At 37.8% G+C, this 27,212-nt stretch overlaps 1 protein-coding gene across 1 annotated transcript; it reads right to left on the bottom strand.

The window, feature by feature from the left end:
- Positions 1–5,979: 5,979 nt before the first annotated feature.
- Positions 5,980–6,647, bottom strand: LOC121982879 (glutaredoxin-C1-like). Its single transcript, XM_042535905.1, has one exon. The coding sequence runs from the start codon at positions 6,541–6,543 to the stop codon at positions 6,232–6,234; it is 312 nt and encodes a 103-aa protein (XP_042391839.1). The 5' UTR covers positions 6,544–6,647; the 3' UTR covers positions 5,980–6,231.
- Positions 6,648–27,212: the final 20,565 nt, after the last annotated feature.

The following is a 27,212-nucleotide window of genomic DNA, read 5'->3' as shown; positions in this document are numbered from 1 at the left end:
TAGGTTGAGAGGTTTTAGCATGATAAGCTACATGATTTTCCTTAACCTTATCATGCCTCCTATTTTCATGGTAAATAGCATTGAAATGATATAAATTAGAACTATCATGCTTTTTGCTATTACCTAAAGGAGTAGGCTCAATAAATGTTATCTTCCTTTTTACCTTGGAGGCTCCCCCTTGAATTGAGCTTCCTCCTTGAGCCTTGACCACTTTCTTCCTCGTCGGACATTGACTCCGATAATGTCCCTTTTGATTGCAAGAGAAGCACACAATGTGCTCCTTGCTCTTCTTTGTTCCGGGAACGGTCTCCTTGGGCTTTTCCTTGCCCTTTTGTGTCACTTGGCCCTTCTTCTTGGCCAATTTAGGGCACTTGCTCTTGTAGTGTCCGTGATCCCTATACTCAAAACATATAATATGATTTTTATTTTTAAATGAACTATTTATACCTTCTTGTGTAGGGGTGGCACTTGCTCCTTCATTTGATTTGGAAGTAGAGGCTTCTTCTTGATCCGAAGATGATACTCCTCCATTTGGTTTTGCTTTACTTGTGGAGGTGGAAGCTTCTTCATCCTCTTCTTCTTTTGACCCGGACGTGGAGGCTTCTCCTTCTTCTTGATCCGGTGTCACCAAAAGTTGCTCCCCCTCAATCCTAGAGGTGGAGGCTTCTTCATCTTCATCTTGTATATGGAACAAGGAGTATGCTCCCTCCTTGCCCTTTCCATTGCATTCCTCTGAAGATGAAGCTTCTTGGACTTCTTCTTTGGAAGTTGAGCATCTCTCAACTTCGGAGTCCTCCTCTTGGTCTTGCTCCAATGAGTCGCCCTCTTTGGATTTCTCTTGATTCGGTACAGTGGAGGGTTCTTCATGGAGCTTATCCAACTTGCTCCAAATCTCCTTGGCATCTTTGAATTGTCCAATTTTGCATAGAATTTTGCTAGGCAATAAATTAACCAATAGTTTGGTTACCTTGTCATTTGCTTCGCACCTTTGGACTTGCTCCGGGCTCCATTTGCTTTTCTTGAGAACTTTGCCCTTGGAGTTCGTTGGAGCTTCGAAGCCTTCCATAAGAGCAAACCATTGCTCTATCTCCACCATCAAGAAATTTTCGATCCTTGATCTCCAAAGATCGAAGCTTGTCATTGTGAATGGTGGAGGCACCCGTGTGTCAAATCCAAGTCCATCTTGGAATTGCATCTTGAAGTTGAGCTTCTTGAATTCTTTGACTTTGATGAATTTGCTCCAACTTCTTCACTCTCTAGCTTTGTTTGTTTTGTTTGCCCCTTCCGGCGATGATTCCGGTGAAGAACGACCTCGCTCTGATACCACTTGTTGGGACCAAAAAGTAGCTAGAGGGGGGGGGGGGGGGGGGGAATAGCTCGTCGTGCGCTTCGTGGTTGGCATTGCTTGTTTCTTCGAAGATCTGCAGCGGAAATACAAGAAACAAAAACATACAACGCTAACACTTGTGATTTTACTTGGTATCCACCTCACAAGAGGTGACTAGTCCAATGATCCACGCACACACACACATCTCCACTAATAAACACTCCTTTTCGGTAACTACCGAAGGCGGAGAAGCCCTACAAGTTCATACTACAAGAAGAAAGGGAAAGGATACACAAATATAAGCAAAAGCTTACAATGAGTATAGAAACCCTAACCCTAGCTTTCTTCTTTAGCTGTAGATCCGCCTCTTGACTTGGAAAACCTCCAAGAACCTTCAAGAACTGGCGATCTGATCTTTGTGGAGAAGCTGTGGAAGCGCTGAAGTGATCTGAGATCAATCCGTGAAGTTCTTCCGAAGGAAATGAACGCCTGCGGCTTAAATCGACGCCAACGGTCGGATCCCGATCGATTGGATTGCTCCCAATCGATCGGGGAGGCTTTGGATCGATCCACGGATCGATCCAGAGTGCCTCTGTGCTTTCTGGAATAGCTTGGATCGATCAGTGGATCAATCCAGGGCTTATCGCGCATAAACAGCAGCTCCCAATCGATCCACTGATCGATTGGGACCTCTGGATCGATCCACTGATCGATCCAAAGGGGTTATGTTGGCGGGGACTCACCAGATCGATTGGCCGATCGATCCAGATCTGCTGGATCGATCCACTGATCGATCCAGATCTGCTGGATCAATCGGCTGATCGATCCAAATCTGCTGGATCAATCAGCTGATCAATTCAGATCTGCTGGAACAATCAGCTAATCAATCCAGACCTTGGTTTTTGCCCAAAACCAAGTCCAAATCCCCCTAAACCAACATCTAGTCAACCATGACTTGTTGATACATAAGACCTAGCATCCGGTCACCCTTGACCAGCTAGGACTCTCTCACCAAGTGTCTGGTCAATCCCTTTGACCCACTTGGATTTTTCTCTTCTTGCCAAGTATCCGGTCAATTCCTCTGACCTACTTGGACTTTTCTTCCTCGTGCCAAGTATCAGGTCAATCCCTTTGACCTGCTTGGACTCTCACCAGATGTCTAGTCAACCTTGACCCATCTGGATTTCTCCTGCCTGGCTTCACTCACCAGGACTTTCCCAATTGCCTAGCTTCACTCACTAAGTCTTTCACCTGGCTTCACTCATCAGGATTTTCTTCCTGCCTAGCTTCACTCACTAGGACTTTCACCTGCCTTCACTCACCAGGATTTTCCTCCTGCCTATCTTCACTCACCAGGACTTTCACCTAGCTTCACTCACTAGGATTTTCTTCTGCCTAGCTTCACTCACCAGGACTTTCTTCTGCCTGGCTTCACTCACTAGGACTTTCAGTCAAATATCCCGTCAACCTTGACCTACTTGACTTTCCTTCACAATTTTAACTGGTCAACTTTGACCAAACGGGAATTGTATCAACAATCTCCCCAAATGAATAACTGCACCTGCATTGTCCATATCATCTAAACCCAATGTATTGTCAAACATCGAAACCCAAACCAAGACTCAGGCTTGGTTAACCAGGTCAACCTTGACCTAGGGAATATTGCACCAACAATTTCCTCATTTAAATCAGGTAGCTTAAACAAGTTTTACCCTGACCCAATAATTTATCCCCTTAACCTGCGCCATACAAGCTCCGAAAAATTTCAAAAAATTTCTAAAAATTTCATTAACATCATTTGCCTATTAAACTTTATTATTTAATTATTATCTCGTTTAGTATTTTACACTGACTCCCATCACCTGGATCGCTAGGGCGCCCGTGGCAACCTCCAAGGAGAGCTAGTCTAGGTGCCTAGACCATCTCCGGGCGTTCGGACCCCCTTTTTCAACACTTCTTCTCATGCAAAAAAGGGTTAGTCGTAGGCAATAAAAATAGGTTTATCTTGCAAAACAGAGTTAGTACAACTCAATAGATAGAAGTAGTAATTAGATCCTATCTCTTCGAGACCGGGATCTAGTCAAGATCTCAACGTAGGTTTCCCAAATGGGCCTAAGTTAGATCGACGCCTATAGTTCCTTCAATAGGAAACACGTCCTCACTGGATCTCTCCTTCAGTTGCTTACCTTTACTTACCAACAACATTCACTTGACTTGTCTTTGGCTCAATAGGTCTTCCCGCCAGTTGTCAAGTTCTTAAACCCAACTAAACTTCGATCATTTGTCAGGTCCTGCGGATCTAACTAGACTTTCCGCTAGATATCGGGCCCCGTGGACCTCTCTGGACTTCCCACCAACTATCAAGTCCGACGAACCTAGCTAGATTTCAGCCTAGTGTCGGGTCCTTCATACCAGTCAACTCCTGCACACTTGGTAGAAAGGTTAGACAAATAACACATCTATGTTTAACTTATTTGTCATATATCAAAACTAGATTATTAGTATAACATGCAACAACAGAATTGACTTTCAAGAACTCCACAATTGACCTCCATTGTGTATGCATTTTTATTATTGAGGAACATTGAGGTGTGTATTTTATAAGTACTTTTCTTAGCAATGGAGTTGTATGAAGCTAAGTATATAGAGTTTGAAAAGCAAGAGAATCAAACCAAAAGAAAGCATGTAGCTCAAAGAGAAGAAAAGAAGAGATCACCATCATCATCACAATTGGCATATATGATGAAGAGGTCCTTCAAAAAAAATAAATTAGGAATTTGAACAAAAGCAAGATTAAGGTAATAATTAAAGGAAATAAAAACAAGGATCAGGAGAAGGAGAAGGAGAAGGAGAGAGTGGTTTAATGCATCAATTGCAATCAAGAAAGGCATATTAACTTGATCATTGCAAGATAACCTAGTTCTAAGCTTTAATTGCTCCACACTTGATCAATCTATTCCATTGCCTAAGTTTGAACAAAAATATCCCTACATGCATAAGAAGGATATCAAATATAAACAGGTAACCTAGTCATTTATTAAACATCAACCTAATTATGAGGGAGGAAACAACAAACACAATAGAATATGAATTGACTTAATCACTAGGGAAGATATTGTGTGGGCTTGATTGTCTTGGTCTATACTAATAGGTAATAGTCGAAGATGAAATATTATTGTTCATCCAAGATATAATTGTGTTCTACTACAAAAGGCTCAACAACAAATATTACATTCTGATGCAATAGTCTTATGTTGAAACTCACTGAATAGTATTTTGTGTATGCATTAATTTTATGCAGGTGATACTAGGAAATTAGTTTTCTAACTAGTTACTGTCTATCAAAGAGGATATGATTGTGATCTACTACAAAAGGTTCATTGTCTAATGCTACCTTTTTGACACACAGGTCTTCTACCCAAACTCACTAAGTAACATTTTGTGTATGCATTAATTTTAGTCATGTGAGATGTTGTTGGAAATTAGTTTTCTAATCAATTGATTGAGTAGATTTTGTTATTCAATATGGATGAGTTGCTCAAAATGGATAATCTATTTGTAGGTAGATTATCGTAAAATCAATTTATCAACTGAGAGAAAGTAATATCCTAAATGAGCTAATCAAGTGATGGAGAAAACTAATTGATGCACCTTACAGCTAATTAAATCAAACAAACTAGATTTAATAGCTAGAATTAGGTCATTAGTCTCAATTTGGTTGATACCCTCAATTACCTAAATTGGGCCAGTAACTTCAATCTTTCTAGCAACCCAATTCTTTTATTGGTGGGTTTAATGATTGTCTTCTAAAATATTTATTGGCGGGTTTCATGTTAGCTAATAACGAAAGCTCATTTGGATTGGTAAATGACTCATTTGAACCTTTAATTCTATCTTTAGTTTGAATTTTAAAAATCAAATTAAAAAGACACCCTATCACAGCTTTTCAATTCATGCAAATTTCAAAACAATTAATGATTCCTCTCCTCCCGGTGAGTTTGAGGAAATTATTGCATCGTTAGGGATAATTGTCATTTTACCGCGAGCACCATAGAGAAACAATCTCATCTTCAAGAGAGAGATCAACTTGCTTCAACTTGACTCATTCCTCTCGATCCTTTGGGATTGTCCACGTCTATGTCATAAAAACCCAAGCACAATGCTCAAGTGATTCTTAGCAATCATCCACTTATTTTCTTAAGTAAGATCTTTGAGATTACGAAGTTCAAGAGATTGCTATAGATCATTCTCTTATTTTAATGACAAATAAGATCATCCATATCATAATGTCTAATTCTTGGGCGATCTTACAAGATCACCACCTCGTCTTAGTTGATTTTTCTCTCGATCCTTTAATTTCGATCAACTTATTGTACTAGAGGTGTAATCCCTTAAAATAAATTTTTTAGTCATACATTGTTTTTCATAAATCCGAGTCAAGACTTTACCGTCAATTTTTTTCTCAAAATTTCATCATATAGTCACTCTCAATTTTCCCGGTTGGGTTATCCATCATTTTAATTTCAATTTTTATATGTGCTACTTATTGGTGTAGACTTTGATCAAAATGCAAATTTAATGTCTGATACTCAGTAGTCTACACACAACACTGTTTGTGAACACAAAAACAAGACACTGTTGACACACAAACATAAATAACTAGAAGTTTTATACTTATTCCATCAAAAACCCACACTAAGATTGTTGTTATACTTCCACCAAAAGTTTGACAGCAGAAAATCAAGATGTAAAGCTAAATTATTTCCTGAACTTGGACTTTCATGACAACAAAACTTAATCCAAGTTCACATTGTTGTTATATAGAGCATGCAGACATAGTTGGGACAGACATCTGGATTATGATATATAATAATGTAGAGTATTTCTAAGATGTATATATATTATCAAAGCCATAGAGCTCCTGCCTCCTTAAGCAATGGAGTGAGCTTGCCTCCCAGGTGAAGGGACATGATCTTATCAGTCGACCCCACAAACTTCCCGCCAACAAACACTGCTGGAACAGGCGGGCTGCGTCCAAGAAGCTTGACAAGGGCCTTCTCCATCTCCCTCCCTCTCGGCTCCTCGTCGAGCTCATAAATCGCCGGATTCACCCCCAGCTCACACAAGAGCCTCTTGATGGTGTGGCACATGCAACATGAGCTCTGGCTAAAGATCACCACAGCCTTCTGTGAAGCTAACTTCATCACCTTGTCCATCTAAGTGCAGCTTAATTATTATATGGAAAACTATGGTCGATCGAGCTATAGCAAAATAAGGGACCAAATGCTGAATTCAGAGAGAGGATCGACTTGTGACTTTGTTATTTAAAGTTTAGGAATGTGGCCTGTTTATATAGAGGATAAAGTTTGGAATATAATTGGATTGATTTGGACAACCATCTTTTTCAGCTGTAAGGCAAAGTTTGAGAGGTTTTGATGATGGAATATTTGGAGTGGGCTATCTCCATTGCTGATAACAGATCTGTGTCATTATCCTCCTCGCTTAAGATAAGGTTAAGGTCACGCTTTGAATGAATGGATGTCTGAAGGAACTTGGTACACCACCAACTTAATGCAACTACTCTTTAGATCATCAGAGAATATATGCATTATGTTTCATGACAGTGTCCTGCCCTCAATGAAGTCTTGTGTATAACAAAGATGCCATGGTGCTCTGCGTGATGTGGATATATAACTTGAAGATAGAAGAGTTTGCAATATGCAATATCTTATTACATTCAAGATAGATGTTTGAAAATTATGATACAAATTATGCATATTATAGATATATGCAATGGAAAAGTAGTGTAATAATGTTCTTTTATTCTTACCTATCTAAATCACGCACTTTAGCATTTCTTAGAAAATAGTATTAGCAATATAATTACATGACAATATTAATTGTATATTAATGCTAGCTACATCATTCACTAGTGTGTATATATATATAATAGCATTGAGAATATTTTCTTCCAAAGGAAAGGGGAATTAGAGATATATAGGGGTTTCGTCTCTTTATTGAGAATTCCCTAGATATATAGTTTTCGGGTAGAATATTCTTATCTTGTTAAAAGTCTCCCATTGCACATGTTGCACAAAGATACCTTCAAATTAAACACTTCAAAAAAACACAAAAATAAAAAAAATGCCAAACATATCACGTGGAGATGGATTCTCTTCTAGGACCATTTTGTCTCTTCAAGTGCCCAGAGGTTACTATCAATTTACATCATATTAAGAAGAAATAAATTAGCGTGAATGGATTAACAAGGGTTAAGTCTCAATTAAATTTCTAGTCATTTGATATGGAATTTTTGAAATGATTCGAGTGTTCTGAATTAGATGTCGAAAATTATGATTGCTAATGAAAATAACCTAGTCATTGGAAATTTTTACATTTTGATGGCTATGAAATACTCTAATTGTCCAATGTGAGCTAGGAAACTCGAATCATCTTTTATGATGACCAAAATATGTCTATAAGGCCTTCCAAAAAAGATGTTTTCTCAAGATGATACAAAGCATTGTTGGTGAAGGCGATGGACGTTAGTGAAAATTTAAAGATGTTTTACCACTAAGTTTCGTGAGATGATATTTTTTAAATTAACTCCTATACTTCTGTTGGTGATTGAGGATCGAAAAATGAATTGACTCAATGACATGTCTAAATTTTTAAATAATGACTAAAGATGAAAAAAAATTGACATTACTAATTTGTTCTATTGATTTTGATATTTTCGCAATTGGTGAATCTCTTTTTTATGAAGTTACAAAATAATGTGTCACTTTTTTACTCTATCATTTTCTCTATCATTTTCCGTGTCTCCTTCACCTTTGCCCTCGAAGAACTTTGAGTGCTTGGTTAGAGTTTGCAACTCTAACTTATTCTTATCCACAAGGTATTATATCATTCACCAACTTTGAGAGAGGTCGATCACGATGCTAAAAGAAGTGATACAAATTTGGCGGAAGAGAAAATATGAAATTATCTTGTCTATATGCTTACTAAAATAAACTACAATTGTGATTTTAGAAAGAAAGGCACAACTTCATTGATCAAGCTTAAAGTAAACAATTCTTTACACGCGAGCAAGATTAATTGAAGATACAGTAGTTTTTCTCCAAAGAGTAGTTTAGTTCTTGTATTTCAACCACAATGCATCATAAATTTTTAAGATCATCTCTATGTACTCAGCAGCACTAGATTATGTAGCAATATTCTTCTCTCTCTCTCTCTCTCTCTATTTTTCATATAACTATAAGATCTCATCTACGGCGAGGGCACTAATAAAATTGTCACATAAGATCTCATTTATATTGGCGGGGGCGCTGGGGGCGAACGTATTCGCCTTTTGCCACCATAAAATCTCATCTACAAAGGTAAAGTATCTTGAATTTGATCGCCTATCTTCAACTACTTCAGCCTAATCAGCATTTGTATGTACCTAAATATTTTATTTATTTGTATTTTTGGATAATGAAATTTTCTTTTCTGGAGTTGATTTTAAATACCTCAAAATACATATGTTTCTCACTGGGATATGCATGAACCGAGTAACTATACTCAAAGCAATCTCCCTCTATCCAGTGAAGTTAGTTTTTAGTCTGACATTCAATTTCATGTAGTAAATCAATGGCATACTTTCTTTGAGATAAAATGGTTTGTCATCAATGTATTTTTTTTAGCTAGTATTAGGTGTTCGATCCTTCGGACCGACTAATTCTAGGAACAACACACTCTTCATCCTTAAAAAAGCATTGGAAATAGTATTCTAGATTTCATGTGCAATGAGAGTACGAAGATAACATTTCATGTGTTAAGAGACATGGTTATCAATAGCCAACGTCTTACCTTTTTTTCAACATATCATTTTTCATATCCCTTATTTGACAAAGCATGTGGAGCTCTTTTGCACTAAAAGAGAGTTTTATCATTTAATAATACACATCTCCATTAATTGAGACCACCCTCAAATTGAATAAGAATTGGAAAAGATTTGGTTCTTGAAAATTCAATTGTTCACTCATTTTTCTCCTTTTTTCTCATAATTTAGAAACTATAGAATAGGGTGAAAAGTCTCTAAAATATGAAGGGCTAATATGTAATATTTTACATTAATCTGTGTAGATCATTGCCCTAATTCAATATTTATTGACTAAACGCAAACAAATCTTATTTATATTTAATGATGTGACACATGAATTAGATATATTAATTACGAGAGTCAAAGAAGCAAGTGTTGACATAAACTATTATATTTTTTACACCTGACAAAAGTTGAAGTACTTCAGGGTACATAAAGTTGGTTAATTGAGGGTTTAGAGTTAATCCCAAGCTGACACCACATCACATGAGCAATTAAGAGTGGCCCCAAACCTTATCAAAAATTAACGTAGCACACTTTTGTTCATCAAAAGCTGTGTGGGTAGGCCACCCTCACAAATATTCTTAATGTTCTCTAACCACATATGATTGAATAAGAATTTTATTCCCACATTATCCAAATCCCTACTACACTAACTTGTGTGTCACTGTCACTTCAATGATCATATATCAAATCGTTATTCACAGCATGCTCTCCAAATCTAATTTGATTCTTCAAATCTACTGGTTTATCTAAAAAGAACCTTTGAGAAAAATTCGCTACAGCGACGTAACACTCTCTGAGAAAAGAATTTAAGAAGAAAAGAAAAGAAAAACTATATGAAAACATTAAATGAATCAACTTGCACACCATTCTTTAACACATCAACATTTAATTTGTTAAATTAATAATAGAATTGCTATATATTCAAATTACAATCATAACCTCTTATATATATAATAATAATTAATGGAGCATTTTTTTTTTTTTTGCAAAACACACCCCTGTTTGCTTTCACCCTTAAATACACCCTATTTTGGTAGTTATAAGAGCTAATATGCAAATAAGCTTGGACTTTGAAAAATTTTCAATTAACACCATTACATATTTAAAATAGTTATAATCTATTGATTGGGGTAAAATGTAATATCGTTCATCTCAAGTGGTCAGTATCATTAGTCACATGATAAGATACAAGTAAATAAATCATAGGGGACATTTTACTCTAGCACATGACCTTTGCACGAGGAATTATAATCTAACTATGAATCTTATGTTTGTCCATACATTCTTTTAGTTGGAAATTTATCTCTAGACTAATTTACAAATTAGTTTGCCATCGTTCTATAGCATAATTCATCAATTTTTGAGGTTTAAAATATGTTTACACTTTGAAAATCATAGGTTAACATCATTCACATATGAGACAGCTATACTCTTATATTGGTTTATAAATATTTGGTTTTTGAAGGGATATAAATGTGGTTTAATATTTGTATAGAGTGACTAGATATAGTTTTGAAGGAGTGATCACATGGATTAATATATATTTACATTTTAGATAAAAAAAATCTTTTTAGCCTAAAATCTAAGCACATGCCAATTTAAATATTAGCTTGCACCTTGAAAATTTTTAGATCAATATCATTCACATAGTTAAGGTAACTGTGCTTATATGTATAGTAGAAATAAAATGTTTTATTGTAATTGTGTCTTGCAAAGAACATTTACATATATTTTTGGGCTCAGCATAAAGGCTAAATCTATAGTTTAAATGATTATTATTTTTTTAAAAAAAACCATAAGCATAGGACTAGATATATCTTAGATTAAGTTATATTTTATATTTTTATGTGACATCATCATGCTAAAGCATAGATAGTATTCATGTCTAATTTGTTACATAATTTTTAAAATAATCTTAATAAAAGTATAGTTCTTGTAGTGTTATTGATCCTACATGAGAACGTCAATGAGTTGGTAGGGATGTCAATTTATCACCAATAGTCTAGTGATAACGATAATTGATGAGGAGATCTGTTAGAACTTGGATAGAAGAAAATCAAAGAAAAATGGTTAGAATGACGATCAGAGAGCCACTCTAACGCTCAAGTTAGTTTTCAGTAATGGTGGTGGAAGAAAAAGAACGAATGAGAGTATTAGGGTTTGATACGTGTGTGCATCTCCTCCTAGCTGTCAAAGAGGACTAACTTTTATAGGGAAAGGTTAATCCCCACATTCTCCACATGTCCTCTCCTCCTATGATATTATTATTTGCTTCTTGAAATATTTCAAAATCCCAAATTCCACTCAATCATTATCTTCTACCTGAAATAGTCCTAAATACCGAAATCCATGCGAGCATTATGTTTTTCATGAAATAGTCTTGAATTCCGAAATCCACACAATTGTTATCTTCTTCCTAAATACTCCTAAATTCCGAGTTGGGTCGCCAAGGAGATGGGGCATTCAGGAGATGAAGCATTAAGGAGATGAGGTGCCAAGGAGGTGAGGGTGCCAAGGAGACGGGGCACCAAGGAGATGGGAGCACCTCAAAGTCGTGCGCCAAGCAGTCAAAGAGCACCAACGAGATGAAGGCACTTCATAGTCGGGGCGCCAACGAGACAGGGTGCCAAGGAGTTGAGGGTGCCAAAGAGACGAGACACCATGAAATTGAGGACGCCAATGAGATGAGGACACCTCGCAATCGGGATGCCATGGAGATAGGGTGTGAGGACGACTTGAGATTGGGGTCAACTCAACTTTTTTTCCTAGCCACTTTAGCTAGATTACTAATCCCTTTTATCCATATGACCCTCTTATATTACCTCCCGAATCCACCATCAATCTGGATAATGAGAACAACATAGATGACTCAATGTCCTTCATGCCTTCAGTTGAATAAGTGGAGAAAAGGCAATACTAAAAGACACTTTCGGGGATAATGATATTGATCAATTTCTCTTCTTGTGTGTTAAATAGGTGGTGACACCTCTATCATATGAGCAACACAATAATTAACTTAAGAAGGAAATATAATCTTTATTCTTATTGGCCACAAAAAGGTGAAATGGTCTATCTTAACGGCCCTTTCATGGTGGTCCTTCATTGTCTAGAAAGGACATAAATCATGGAAGACTTCGCCTAGCAACAACGCATGCAAGGACGAGGGGTTGAGGCAACTAGCGAGGTATTCGACACCTGTTAGAAATCGACTTCATGCGTATTGTCAAAAACACTCTTATAGAAATCAACTATGACAGTCTACGACAGTCTATGGGGGCATAGTCTTTATCGTTATTGTTATCATGTAGGGAGTTGAATAAATTATTGATGCAGGATCAACCCAATAGGACCCTTTGAACTTCAAATGGTCATAACTTTTGATTCAGTACTCATAATCATACTCTATCCGTTAGAGTGTATACTGAAAGCCTAAGCTTTTGTAAACATTTATTTTGAATAAAGAATCACATTTGGTCAAATTATCTACATTTGTTTGTAGTTGTTCAATTAATTTATATTGTAGATAACATAGTATGTGGTGTCACATACAGAAGATGATATTATCAGTACCTTATAAATTATAAACAATAGCTCATGACCAAAATGGAAAGGAATAAACCATTGGAAGGTCGTAGTGTAATTAGGAATTAGTTTATCTTAACTATATAATTACACTAGTACATTTAGAGTGTATTGATTAGGACTATTAGAGGTCGTTTCTTTTATACTGACTTTATAAAGGAATAAAGACCTTAGTTATTATGGAAGTGTGTGCTCTTAATCCTAATATAATAACAAGCACATATATTTGATATATATTTCTTTAATTTATCAATGGGTGAGATTTAGTTCGATAAATCAATAAGCCCGATAAGTTGGGAAATGATATCACTTATAGTGTGTGTTGTTGATTATAGAAGGAAACTGTCCTAGTGATCTAGGTTGATAATGTCCCCAAGAAGAGCTCATAAGGATTGTCATGTTAAACCCTGCAGGTGGACTTATATATATTTCTTTAATTTATCAATGGGTGAGATTTAGTTCGATAAATCAATAAGCCCGATAAGTTGGGAAATGATATCACTTATAGTGTGTGTTGTTGATTATAGAAGGAAACTGTCCTAGTGATCTAGGTTGATAATGTCCCCAAGAAGTGCTCATAAGGATTGTCATGTTAAACCCTGCAGGTGGACTTAGTCCGACATGACGATAAGATTGAATGGTACTATTCTTGGATTAAGATATTAATTAAATGAGTTGTCAGTAACTCACTTAATTAGTGGACATTCGACATCTTAAACACAGGGAGACTAACACACTCATAATAAGAAGGAGCCCAAAAATGTAATTTGGGATTGGTGCGGTAGTTCAATAATAGTTCTCTAGTGGAATGAACTATTATTGATAAAATTAAGTTGTGTGTTCGGGGCGGACACGGGATGCTTAATTTTATCGGGAGACCAAAACTAATTCCTCCTCTCGGTCCCTATCGTAGCCTCTTATTTATAGAGTACTATACCCACCTATACCCACCTTCATACTGTTGGTGCGGGTAGCACTAACGGTCTAACTTAGGTTTTGATGAATGACAAATAGGTTAAGTTAGTTTTGTTGTTTTCTTACACTTTGATCGAGTGTGCAGGGGAAGTCCAGACAGGTCGACGGGCTGACCGGATGTCTGGCACGAAATCCAGCTAGGTCGACGGGCTGACCGGATAGCTGGCGAGAAGTCCAAGCGGGTCGACGGGCTGACCGGACGTTTGGCGAGAAGTCCAGCTAGGTCGACGGGCTGACTAGATAGCTGGCGAGAAGTCTAGACGGGTCGACGGGCTGACCGGACGTCTGGCAGGTAAATGAGGTAAGTCACTGGAGGAGAGTGACTGCGAGGACGCGTTCCCAGGAAGGGAACATTAGGCGTCGATCCGGCTTAGATCCATTTCGGATATCTAAGTCGAGATCGTGACTAGATTCCGGTCTCGGAAAGACGGAATCTAAGTCATATTTTTACTGTTAATTCTATTTCATAAATTGTGCTAACAATCTGTGTTGCAGAATACATATGTGCCTCGGACTAACTCTGTTTTGCAGGAAATGAAGTTTCTGGAAACAGGAGGTCCGGGCGCCCGGAAGGGATCCGGGCGCCCGGAGGTCCAGTCGCCCGGAAGGGATCCGGGCGCCCAGAGGTGAATTTTATCCAGACCGAGTCGTCGCCACGTGGAGTTCGCTGATTAGACCTGCCACGTCGCACCAGGGCGCCCGGAAGGGAACCAGGCGCCCGGAGCAGCATATAAAAGAAGCCCCAGGGATGGAGCTTCTTCAACAATCAATCTGAGAACTCTTCTACTGCTGGTCCTGCTGCTCTACGTTCCTGCGACACCAACAAAGCTCCGACAAAGTGCTCCTTCGGTTTTTAGTTAATTTCTTTGTCGATATTACTTTGTTTCATTAGCATTTCCTGTATTCATTTTGTAATTATATTCGAATTGCTAGTGATTGCCCAACGAAAGTGGTCAAGGACCACGGGCCTTCGAGTAGGAGTCGTCACAGGCTCCGAACGAAGTAAAAACAACTGTGTTCATTTACTTTTCCGCTGCGTAGTTTTACTCGACTTTTCGAATCGATATTCACCCCCCTCTATCGAATGATCACGGTCCTACAAGTGGTATCAGAGCAGGTACCGCTCTGATTTGGTGCAACCACCAATCAGACTAGGGGTGAAATTTTTTTCCTTTTTTTTTTGTTTTCAGTTCGACGCTTAATTCTAAAACTGGTGTATCATTACTTTAATATTTTTTAATTAATCTAAATTGGTGCAACACGAATCTAGATTTTTACTACTATTTTCTCTCTCTTCCCGCACTACTAATCCAAGACCAAGTCTTGGGATTTTTTTTGTTTCTTCTCTTTCGTCTGTGCGCAGGACTAAAATGTCTCAGACAGAAGGATTCAGCACAGTGCGACCTCTACTCTTCAACGGGGATGATTTTCCGTACTGGAAAAAGCGGATGGAGGTTTACCTCAAAACAGACTTCGACTAGTGGATGAGCATTACGAGACCCTACAAAATTCCAGTGGACAACTCCGGGAATCTACTAGATCCTGAAGACTGGACAGCAGACTTGAAGAAAAAGGCATCAACAGAAAATAAAGCGATCAACACTCTACAGTGTGGATTGACAAGAGAAGAACTAAACAGAGTCGGTCCACACAAAAACGCTAAAGAGCTATGAGATAAATTGATCGAACTGCACGAGGGAACAAGTGACGCCAAGGTAACAAAATGAGACCTGCTTTTAAATAAAATTTTTAATATAAAAATGTAGGAAGGTGAAACGGCGAATCAGCTCTACGCAAGAATCAAGGACATCCTTAACGGGCTTCATGCGATAGGCCACCAGATGGAAAATAGAGACTTAATAAGGTACGCATTAAATGCTTTTCTACATAATAGTTTGTGGGCATCAATCGTAGATGCCTACAAAATTTCTAAAAATCTTTCTAAATTAAAATTAGATGAGCTTTTCTGTGAATTAGAATTACATGAACAAACTAATGCTGGAGCCGAAAAAGGTATAGCTTTATTTGCAGGTTCCTCCAAAGAAAAGAAGAGCAAGCCTGAGTATGAAGAAGATCCCGACCAAGACTCCGAAGATGAAGAACACCTGGTGAACCTGGTAAGAAAAATGTTCACCAGGAGAAAAAGGAGCTTCAGCACAAAGGACCTTCAGAAGATCAGTTCTCCCTCAGATCAAAAGAACGTGACTTGCTTCGGCTGCAACAAAAAGGGACATTACAAGAACGAATGCCCAAAACTGAAGTTCGATAACCAACCAAAAAGAAGGCCCTCAAAGCAACATGGGACGACTCCTCGGACGAATCAGAGGAAGAAGAGCAGAAACATCAGAGCCACCTCGCACTGATGGCCCGCGAAGCTGAAACAGAAGACGAGTCGGAAGATGAAGACGGGTCTGAACCCGAAACAAGCCATGAGTCCATACTCGTTTCCGAAGGCCCGAATGAGGTATATTTTAATTTAAACAAAAATTTTTTTAGAATTATTTCCTGTTTAAATAGTAAATTAATTAAAATAGAAAATGAAAACAAATCACTTCTTGAGGAAAATCAAGACCTCAAGGAACAAATAAAAAATTCGAATCCAACTTAAGATCTAACACTTGAGGAGGAGAATTTATCATTAAAAAATGAAATAAACAATTTAAAGGAGATGTTAGAAAAATTCACAACAAGATCAAAAAATCTAGACTTAATCCTAAATAATCAAAAGGCATGCTATAATAAAACCGGACTAGGATATAAGTCGAATTCAAATAAAACCTTCAAATCATTAATAACCCAATACAAATCAACCAATCTAGCTTGGGTTCCGAAAGCGTGCTTAACCATGCAAATAGGACTTAATCAATATTATATACCTAAAGAAAAAATACATTATATAGAATCGAATAAACCAAACCAAAATCCAAAATACAAACCTAAATTAAATTCAAAATCTAAACACCTTAATCAACAAAATAATCACCAAGTTAACTATAACTATAAAAGGAATCGACACAAACCTAAAACCAAAATTTAAATTAATGGCCAATAATTCAGGGGGAGGCTCCAGAATAGCTGGCACCTCCAAAAGTTACTAACCCAGCAGGGTAATTAGGATTAGTTAAAAAGAGACTAAGTTTATGTAAAATACCGAAAATGATAAGGGAATTTTCCGAAATTTTTGGAAATTTTTCGGGAATTTTTCCGAGCTCGTATGGACAAGTTAACGGGGACAAAAACAGGGTCCGGAAAAGCCTGTTTAGACTATCCTGTTTTAATGAGGAAAAGTTTTAATTTCTTTTTCCTTTTTTCCTTTTTCTTTTTATTGTTTTTCGCCGTCCCGTTTTCTTTCTCCCTCGCGCACCCGAGTTCTTCCCCAACTCCCCCGACGCCGATTCCTCTCAGCCCTCCACTGTGCCCTAACCGCCCGCACCCTTCCTCTCTTTCCCTTGTGTACAAAAAACCGCCGCCTAAGAGGAAATTGCGCCGATCTCTTCTAACTCATTGTCCAAGCGACGGCGACGCGCGAGCACCAGCCGAACCAAGCCTCTCTACCCTAGCGCCGGCCCACCGCCGAGCCTAGCATCCTCTACCGCCACCACAGCGACGCCACTGCTGCCGCTCGATCTCTTCTTCCCTCTGTCGGTCGGTCTCTTCTTCTCCTCCTTCCTGAGCCACACCAGGCGCCGCCACCACCTGAGGCTGAACGGAGCAGCGCCTGACCTAGGGTTTCCGGCAGTGTGATTTTTCCAGCCATTGCTGGTTGCTACCATCGCCGGAGAAGAAGGTCAGGTAATGGTATTGTTAATTTCAACAGTGATGTAGATTTTTGGTATGCTATTGTAGGGATTTCCAATTAGTTAGATATGGAATTTGTTTTCCAATTGGCAGTGACAGTGGTGTGAAGTTGTTGGATTCCGGCCACCACAACACTGAATGCCTTGGTTGTTTCCTTGATATCCAACTTTGATCCGATCAGTGAAAGGTAAGGTTCTTGTTTAACGTTGTGGATTTAGGTCTTGCTGTGGAGAAATTAATCGATGACCAGTTAAGGTTGATCAATAATTAGGGTTTTCCTAATTGAATTAGGTATATTGGTGATTATTATCTAGGGTTTTTGTGCCCTAAATAGTTTTAAGGATTCTATTTAGCAATTCATTGGAATTTTAGCTAAATAAAATATATCTCTGTTGGTATCACAGGACCTTGACGTGAGACGGGTTTCTCGACGTCCGGATTTGGACGGATTGGACCATTTCTTTTGGAGGCGGGTACTTTTGACTTATGTCATTTGATATACATAGTAGTGAATTTAACAAGTTGCATTAATTATGTCCTTTATCTGTTTCGGTTAGTCACTACCCAATATCTGATACATGATTGATTGATTGCTTGATTTGCATCCCATGTATACTTTATTTGTTTATACATGCTTATAGGGGGTAGTGATATACCATGCTTCACCATGTTCAGGACCTAGGTTTTTATACCTTCTGTGTACCTTTGATTCGATATGATTCATTGACCTAGGGTGCACTTTTCTATATATATGGATTAGGTCAGGATGTTTTTATGGTTATTGCCATGCACCATTTGCATGATTGCATGCTGTGCGATAGTCCGCTCCATTATTGTTGAGCACATCGCCAGTTACATGGATCTGCACACACCACCACTCATGGGTTAGTGGTCGATTCGGGCTGAGTGTGTTGCTCTGTTAGGCACCGTTGGTCCGCTCATGGGTAGTGTGACACAACATGTTATCCAGCAGGGATTCCTCCCCGTCATCGTGTACCGGGAGTTGAGAGCATTGCACTCCCCCATTTATGATTTGGGGTAGGAGGATAGGTGTACTCCGACAGCATCCCGTCCACTCGGTCACTCATCAGGAGTAGTGACGACAGAGTGCACGGTTGTCACAGCCCTACCCACTCGACCTCACTAATGTGTGAGATGATCGACTGGCGTCAGGGGTGACCAGGACGCATCATTGGCATCATATGCATGATGCATTTATTGCTTGTGTTTGTGTTTGCTGCATTTATATGCTGCATATTGTTTGGATACCTATGTTTGACATGCATACAAGATTTCCTTATCCCTCGGACTATTTGACCTTATACTCAGGACCTGGTTAGTACAGTATTCTCCTGTTTACTTCAGATGCATTTTTATCTTTCTTATCAGGAGACTGTACGCATGATTAGTGCTAGGTGTTGTTTCCCTACTTTGTATATCAATTGTACCTGTTGAGTGTTGGACTCACCCCGCCTCCATTGTTGTTATTTTCAGGTTGATGCTGTCCAGAGGGAGTTCCAGTCGCTAGTCCTCACTGCACGTAGTGCTAGATCCCTGCAGACCTCGAGGATTTATTTACCATTTGGTTTGGTTTTTTTTTATTTGCTTACGTGTGTACTTGGTTGTTTGGATACTTGGACATCGTATGTTTTTCTTTTGATATTGATGGATGTTCTATTCGATATGCTTTTACTACATGCCTGCCTGGACGGCAGAAGAGGTAAGTTTCGTCGGATTTGAGTTTTACGAGTGTAGTGGAGTAGGGTGGATTTTGAGTCAGTGTAGTATTGTGATGTTACTATTATAAACTCCGTGGTGAATGATTTTATTTATTGTTATTATTCCAGCCGCCTGTGGCTGAGGTATGGGAGGATGTAGAAAAGTTTCAGATTGTCCACCGTACAGGGGAGATGCTGCCGAAATTTTCTCGGACAGGGACTCCTTTGGGGCGTGACAATTTAGTGGTATCAGAGCACAGGTATACGATCTTTTGTTTTCGTATTTTTGATGTTTGGGATAACTTGATACCAATTTATTTACTTGGTATCAGAGTGCCAAGTTTGGCGATACTGGTTGGATTTTTGTATTTTGGATTTTTGAGATTTATCTGATACCAATTTATTGGTATTAGAGCAGGTTATGGATACCTGTTTTTGGTGTTCTGGATTTTTGGATGTCTATTTCGGTTTGTACGGATTTTCGTTATGGTTATGTTTCGGACTTCCGTTTCGGATTATATGGATTTCCGACGATTTTCTCGTTCGGAATTTTGAGGTCAGAAGTTGGGGACTGGACAACGATGGAACATCTCCAGACGGCAAATAGGTATGATGTTTATTTTATGATAGTTAGGACATCTATTAGCACTTTATCTCTATTACCTGTCTGGTTGTTGTAGCCATATTACATGTGATGGGTTAGCCACTGATCTTGGTCGACCCTAATATAGAGATCAAGGATTATAGTTTATGGTGATTTTTCATATCATACCATCAGTAGTTTTAGCTTCTGTTACTACTATTAGAAGATGGAGGCACATATCAACCTCTGCTATTGTTAGCTGGGTAATGGATGATACCTATATATTCCTGTGGACTTAGCCAGTAGAGTTTTTATACTCGTATGTTTTGGATATTAGGGTATCCGATCCGATGAAAATTGGTCATTGGAGAGTTATCATGTTTGATCATTGTTGGGAATGATTTGAGGTTGAGGGATATTGGGAGATCAGATATTGTGATATGTTGATTTCTAATGATTTATGAGAGTAAATGTTATGTGGTTGTTTGATAATCTATTAGTGGATAACTATTTTGATGATCTATTATTTGGGTTGTTGTTGATGGTGACATAGTGAGTGTCATGTATGATATTCACAGGTTTGATGTTTATAGTTGGTGATCAGATTATAAATTGGGTGCTAGAGAGTTTACGGTTGAGTGTGCTTATAAGATTTTAATAAATCTGGTTAGTTGTGATTAGTTAACAGGAAAAAAAAAATTGGTTGATATTTACTTCCTCTGATATTGGACTATGTGGATAAATAATGATTTGATGTTTTGAATGCTAATTTGCCCTCATGGGAAGTAGAGACTGATTCATATGATATTATGTGGGCTGATATTTTTGGAAAAAAAAAATGAGGGTGCCTTGATGATCTTGAATTATGACTTTTTATTTTGGGTCGTACACATTTATACATATGGTATTATTTGGGTTGACATTCTCTAGTTTGAATTGATGTAATTAGTGTTGAATTGACCCATGAACTGATTTAGTTTTGTTGGTTGATCAGTAGAGGATTTCTATACTCTATTTTTTTTAGAGGTTTGAACCTTTAGGTTATTTATGTTTAGTTATGTATCTAGAGCACTTTTGAGTACATGTTTTGTACTGAAGTGGAAAGGACTGATTTAGCCATATATCATTGTCGGCTTGGATAGGTTATAAAGGATCGATGTATCCTATTCCATGAAGACCTTGACCATGGACTGTATATATCTGGTGTGATAACTTAGAGGGTGCATTGGAATATGCGACCCCGCTGATGTAAGGAAGTGTAGAGCTAATTGCTTAACACTTATGGGATACAATCGTTATTAGTGTATACTGGGAGAGTACATTTTGGATTTATGAGGATAAAATTTTTCCCATTAGATATGGTCTTGGTATTGTATGCCATTGACTTGCAATGTTATACCATGGTGTGTATATCTTTCTTGTCCGATACTAGTTCCTTTGAACCTATAGCAGGGTTGTTATTGGATGATTAGGCTGCTTTATTTTGGGTTGCTTTTGATTGATGTATTCATGCTTGATACGTATGCATGAATTTTGTTTAGATATACCCGTAACCCATGAGTGTTGGTAGCATAAGGTTGGTCTCTTTGATTGAGCTGGTATGATGATTTTGCATGTCTATGTTGCATGTATATTATGATTGTTATGGGTTGTAGGAGTCCTATGGTAGACTGTCCATTTGCAAATAGTATATGTATCCATGTTCTGATATGGTTTGTAGGTTCCTTGTGGATCATAGATATGTAGTTCGATGTATGTATCTGGATGTATTATTGAAGATATCTTGTCGATTAAATCCGGGTTGTAGTATAAGTACATCGGTGGTGTTTTGATGGAGGCATTTTGTCGATTTAATCTGAGTTGTGATATGTACATACGTGTTTGGTGTGGTATCTGAGGTATCTTTTTGATTATGTTTGATTGGTGAGTGCACCTGGGTTTAGTGTGCTTTATTGGAAGTATATGTTGGTTATACTCTTGGCATAGGTGAAGATATGTCATGTGAGTGTTGTTTGAGGTGTATTGTTGATTTTACCTATGTTGATTTTGCACACGGGTTCGATATGTATTGTTGGAGATATCACGATGATTTATACCTATGTTATGTGTATGTTTGGTGTGTACTAATTGGAGGATTATGTCGATCATACATATGTTGTGTGAGCACGTGTGCCAAGTATATATTGGTAGCAGCATGATGATTCAACTTATGCGGAATGCAGAATGTAGAGTGACTGCATTATGTCATTTGTTGGATTAACTCATCAACTAATTCTCCTATCAGTGGATGACCACTAGGATGCTGATAGAGTTGATGATGGATTTGATTAGTTTACTAGGTTGTTATAGCCTAGGCTAACCACAGTGATTTGTGGTAGAGAGATCTTGTATAGTTTCTAGTTGGATAGTAAGGTGCCTTGGACGCTTATGGATCGTTTATGGTGGAGCGGAGCTCCCACATATTATAGTTGGTTTGTGATAGAGCGTTGCTCTTACATATTTTGGATTGTTGTGGTGGGGCGTTACACCCACCTATTACGGATAGTTGGTTACTTCTAATGACGTCCATGTGACTCACCAAGCTTAGAAGTTTATCCGAAGAATGCCTGTTTGTAGAGACAAAAACTAAACCTGAATCTAACACAAGTTAAACCAAAACTCCATGATTAAAAGTCTAATTTCATCTCGCAAAATCATAGGATTCCCTGATTGATAATATAGATCGGGTGAGATGAATAAGGCTTAAATTTTAAACTTAAAAATTAATTTCACAATTAATTTCAAAATTTTAATTTTAAACTTAAAAATTAATTTCAAAATTTTAATTTTAAAATTAAAAATTAATTTCAAAACTTTAATTTTAAACTTAAAAAATTAATTTCAAAATTTTAATTTTAAACTTAAAAATTAATTTCAAAATTTTAATTTTAAACTTAAAAATTAATTTCAAAACTTTAATTTTAAACTTAAAAATTAATTTCAAAACTTTAATTTTAAACTTAAAAATTAATTTCAAAATTTTAATTTTAAACTAAAAAATTAATTTCAAAACTTTAATTTTAAACATAAAAATTAATTTCAAAACTTTAATTTTAAACTTTAAAATTAATTTCAAAATTTTAACTTTTTAAACTTAAAAATTATTTTCAAAATTTTAATTTTAAACTTAAAAATTAATTTCAAAATTTTAATTTTTTAAACTTAAAAATTAATTTCAAAATTTTAATTTTAAACTTAAAAATTAATTTCAAAACTTTAATTTTAAACTTAAAAATTATTTTCAAAATTTTAATTTTTTTAACTTAAAAATTATTTTCAAAATTTTAATTTTAAACTTAATTTCAAAATTTTAATTTTAAACTTAAAAATTAATTTCAAAATTTTAATTTCAAAAATTTTAAAACTTAACTTCAAACCTAATCTCTAAATTCAAAAAAAAAAAAAAAGGTCAAAAACCAGGGGCGGGCGCCCCTATAAATAAGGGGCAGCAGGCGCCCCCAACCCTTGCCCCACAAACTTTACTTTTGCCAAAGGTTCACTCTAAACCTTAGTGCGAGAGTATTTTAAATCAAATTTTTCTTGCGGTGAAGACGCTGTTGCGATTCAACCGAGGTCGTCAGATCTATATTTGTCGATGGCTCCTCGGTAAAAATTCTTCCCCTCTCTAAAACTTTATTAGAATTTGTCTTCTCATTTTTTCTTAGAATACTTTCTTATATATACAATAGGAAACGAACAAATACTGGTGCTGGACCCTCTAAAGCTAGCTCTGACCCTAGGTTTCCCACAGATTAACTAAGGATTAAGTTTAAGTCAACCATTTATAAGGCCATTAGGACTACCTGCATAGATAGATCATTCTTTCTAGGGTCATGTCCCTCCGTTTTAGAGGTTATAGACCACTATAACTTAAGGAATCTTGTCGAATGTACCAGTCCAATAAACATAAGTCTGTGTGTCGAATTTTGCAATAACCTAGTAAAAGTAGACGATCTCACCTATACCACTAGGGCAGTGGGCACTGATATCACATTTTCCCCTATGACTATCCAAGAGTTTTTAGAGTTGCGTCCATCTACTTGTTCGTTTTTGTGCTATCCTCCCAGGGATCTACCATTCGGAGATCCCTACTCACATATTACTCTCGATACGATTTATTCATATTTTTTTGGGGGAGAGCGAGATCCCACTGTGACACAGTTTAGGTCGGTAGAACTTCGGGTCCAGGACTACGTTCTTTATAGGGTTTTAGTCCTTTGCATTTTACCACTGACTACTCGGGACATCGCTGTGATGCGCCCATTCCATTCGTTCTTACTCTATGCCCTGAGTCATAGATTAGATATTGACATCAGCCTACATATCTTCTCTACCATTATCTATTCGGCTGGATTCGTGACTGATAGACGAGTCCACATGCCATTTTGTCACATTCTGACAGTCTATATGTCCTCGTTGCACATTGATGTCACTAGAGGAGACATTGCCCATATGACCGAGTTCTATGTTATAGCAGCTCGGAACTTCTCCCTAGCTGGTGTCCAGATAGATAGGGATGACGGGACTATATCTTGGCGGAGGGGGGCACATCACCAGCCCGATCCAGACGCACAGGTGGACGAGTTCATGCTCGCATTATTTCCAGAGGAAGCCGCACCGACTCCACCACCGCCCCCAGCTCGAGCACCACATCACGCTCCCCGCACTCTAGCCGACCGTATGACCGGACTAGAGAGAGCTATGGCGAGTCTCCAGCAGGAGAACTCTGTTTTTCATCGAGACATACGGCGAGAGGTTGCCGAGTTACGAGCTGCCGGGGACACCCGACACACTGAGCTGATGGCACTTCTCCGATCCTTGGGATCTGGACCACCCCCTTCATCATCTCAGTAGCTCTAGTTATGACTCACTTCTGTAGCTACACTACCTGTAAAATATTTTGGATTTATCTAGTGATATTTCAGACCTGCATTGATTATGTTCTATCTTGGTAGCCTAGGAATTTTAAATTTCAAAATTGTTTTCAAAAATAATTCTTTCAAATTATAAGTTAAAATTGTGTGTTTTCAAAACTTTCCTATTTTTAGTTTTTCAAAAACAGTTTTGGCCTTAGACTAGTTTTGAATCCTTAGAAAGCATGTACCCATAGGACTAGTTTTTGAGCATCTCACCAACACCTTAGGTTTACCTTGCTTGTGTTTGACAAACATAGAAAGGGTGAGATGCATAGGCCAACTGTCTGGACTTAAGATGCTTATTTCAGTGCATCAGCATAAGTCTGGACGTTAAATACAAATCAGACAGTAATCAGATTAAGATCATCAGTCAAGTCAAACACTGACTGTTTATAATCACCTTAATCTGACTAACCAAGTGAAAACTACTATCTTCTGATAGTTAGTTAGTACCTAATTGGTTAGACAGCTGTTTAAATTTAAGTATCAAGTTCAGGGGGAGAAATTAATTAAAATTCTGTGTGTTTGAAAAATACTTTTTAAAACTAACTTATGTTTGAACATTAGTTTACAAAAAGTTAAATTTAACTAAGTATTTGAAAAACTTGGAAGTTTTATCCCACCTAATTTTTAAACCTGATTTAAAAAGTTGACTATTGCAAATTAAAACTTATTCAGCTTTGTAACATATGCTTGAAAATTAAACTTTCCAAATTTAGCTTTTATCAAATTAGCCTTAAAAATTTATTTTGGCAAATTTAATCTTACTTGTTTAATTTTTGCTTTGTTTTGAAAAACTGAAGTTGAAAATTTACCTTTTTTTTTAAAAGTAAATGTTACTTAAACTTGAAAAGAAAATTTGAAAAACCTGATTTAAAAATTTTTACACGCTTGAAAAGTTAAACTTGATTAACTTTAAATTTATACTTTTCAACTTGTCTCCCCCAAGACAACTTGATTTTTTTTACTTGGATTTAAAAATTGTACTTTTATCTTTGAATTTTGAACCAAACTCAGATATTTTTTCAAGATTAGCTGTGCTTATTTTTTTTACAGTAACTCTACACTATGATTGCTTACCCTTGTTTTTTTTTATGAATGTCAAAGGGGGAGGGTTAGGTGGTTAAGTTAGATAAACTAAAATTGAAAACACTAAAACTAACTTTAAAACCGATGTACCTGTTTTTTGCGTTCTTTCACTAACTTAACCAGGTTGTCATTCCATCAAAAAGGGGGAGATTCTTGGTGCGGGTAGCACTAACGGTCTAACCTAAGTTTTGATGAATGACAAATAGGTTAAGTTAGTTTTGTTGTTGTCTGACACTTTGATCGAGTGTGCAGGGGAAGTCCAGACAGGTCGACGGGCTGACCGGATGTCTGGCACGAAGTCCAGCTAGGTCGACGGGCTGACCGGATAGCTGGCGAGAAGTCCAAGCGGGTCGAAGGGCTGACCGGACGTTTGGCGAGAAGTCCAGCTAGGTCGACGGGCTGACTAGATAGCTGGCGAGAAGTCCAGACAGGTCGACGGGCTGACCAAACGTCTGGTAGGTAAGTGAGGTAAGTCACTGGAGGGGAGTGACTACGAGGACGCGTTCCCCGGAAGGGAACATTAGGCGTCGATCCGGCTTAGATCCATTTCGGATATCTATGTCGAGATCGTGACTAGATTCCGGTCTCGGAAAGACGGAATCTAAGTCATATTTTTACTGTTAATTCTATTTCATAAATTGTGCTAACAATCTGTGTTGCAGAATACATATGTGCCTCGGACTAACTCTGTTTTGCAGGAAAGGAAGTTTCTGGAAACAGGAGGTCCGGGCGCCCGGAGGTGAATTTTATCCAGGCCGAGTCGTCGCCACGTGGAGTTCGCTGATTAAACCTGCCACGTCGCACCAGGGCGCCCGGAGCAGCATATAAAAGAAGCCCCAGGGATGGAGCTTCTTCAAGAATCAATCTGAGAACTCTTCTACTGCTGGTCCTGCTGCTCTACGTTCCTGCGACGCCAACAAAGCTCCGACAAAGTGCTCCTTCGGTTTTTAGTTAATTTCTTTGTCGATATTACTTTGTTTCACTAGCATTTCCTGTATTCATTTTGTAATTATATTCGAATTGCTAGTGATTGCCCAACGAAAGTGGTCAAGGACCACGGGCCTTCGAGTAGGAGTCGTCACAGGCTCCGAACGAAGTAAAAACAATTGTGTTCATTTACTTTTCCGCTGCGTAGTTTTACTCGACTTTTCGAATTGATATTCACCCCCCTCTATCGAACGATCATGATCCTACACATACCCATGGTGTAGGGGCCGCCCAAGCTAGCTTATGGATCAAGATAGGGCCGGCCAAGCCTTGGTCCATGGGTGGCCGACCCTAGCTTGAACCCAAGCTAAGGTGGCCGACCCTATTA

Source organism: Zingiber officinale, chromosome 5A, assembly GCF_018446385.1.
Source record: "Zingiber officinale cultivar Zhangliang chromosome 5A, Zo_v1.1, whole genome shotgun sequence".
NCBI lineage: Eukaryota > Viridiplantae > Streptophyta > Magnoliopsida > Zingiberales > Zingiberaceae > Zingiber > Zingiber officinale.
Note: the sequence above shows the minus strand (reverse complement) of the source record. Positions and strands in the feature narration are given on the sequence as shown.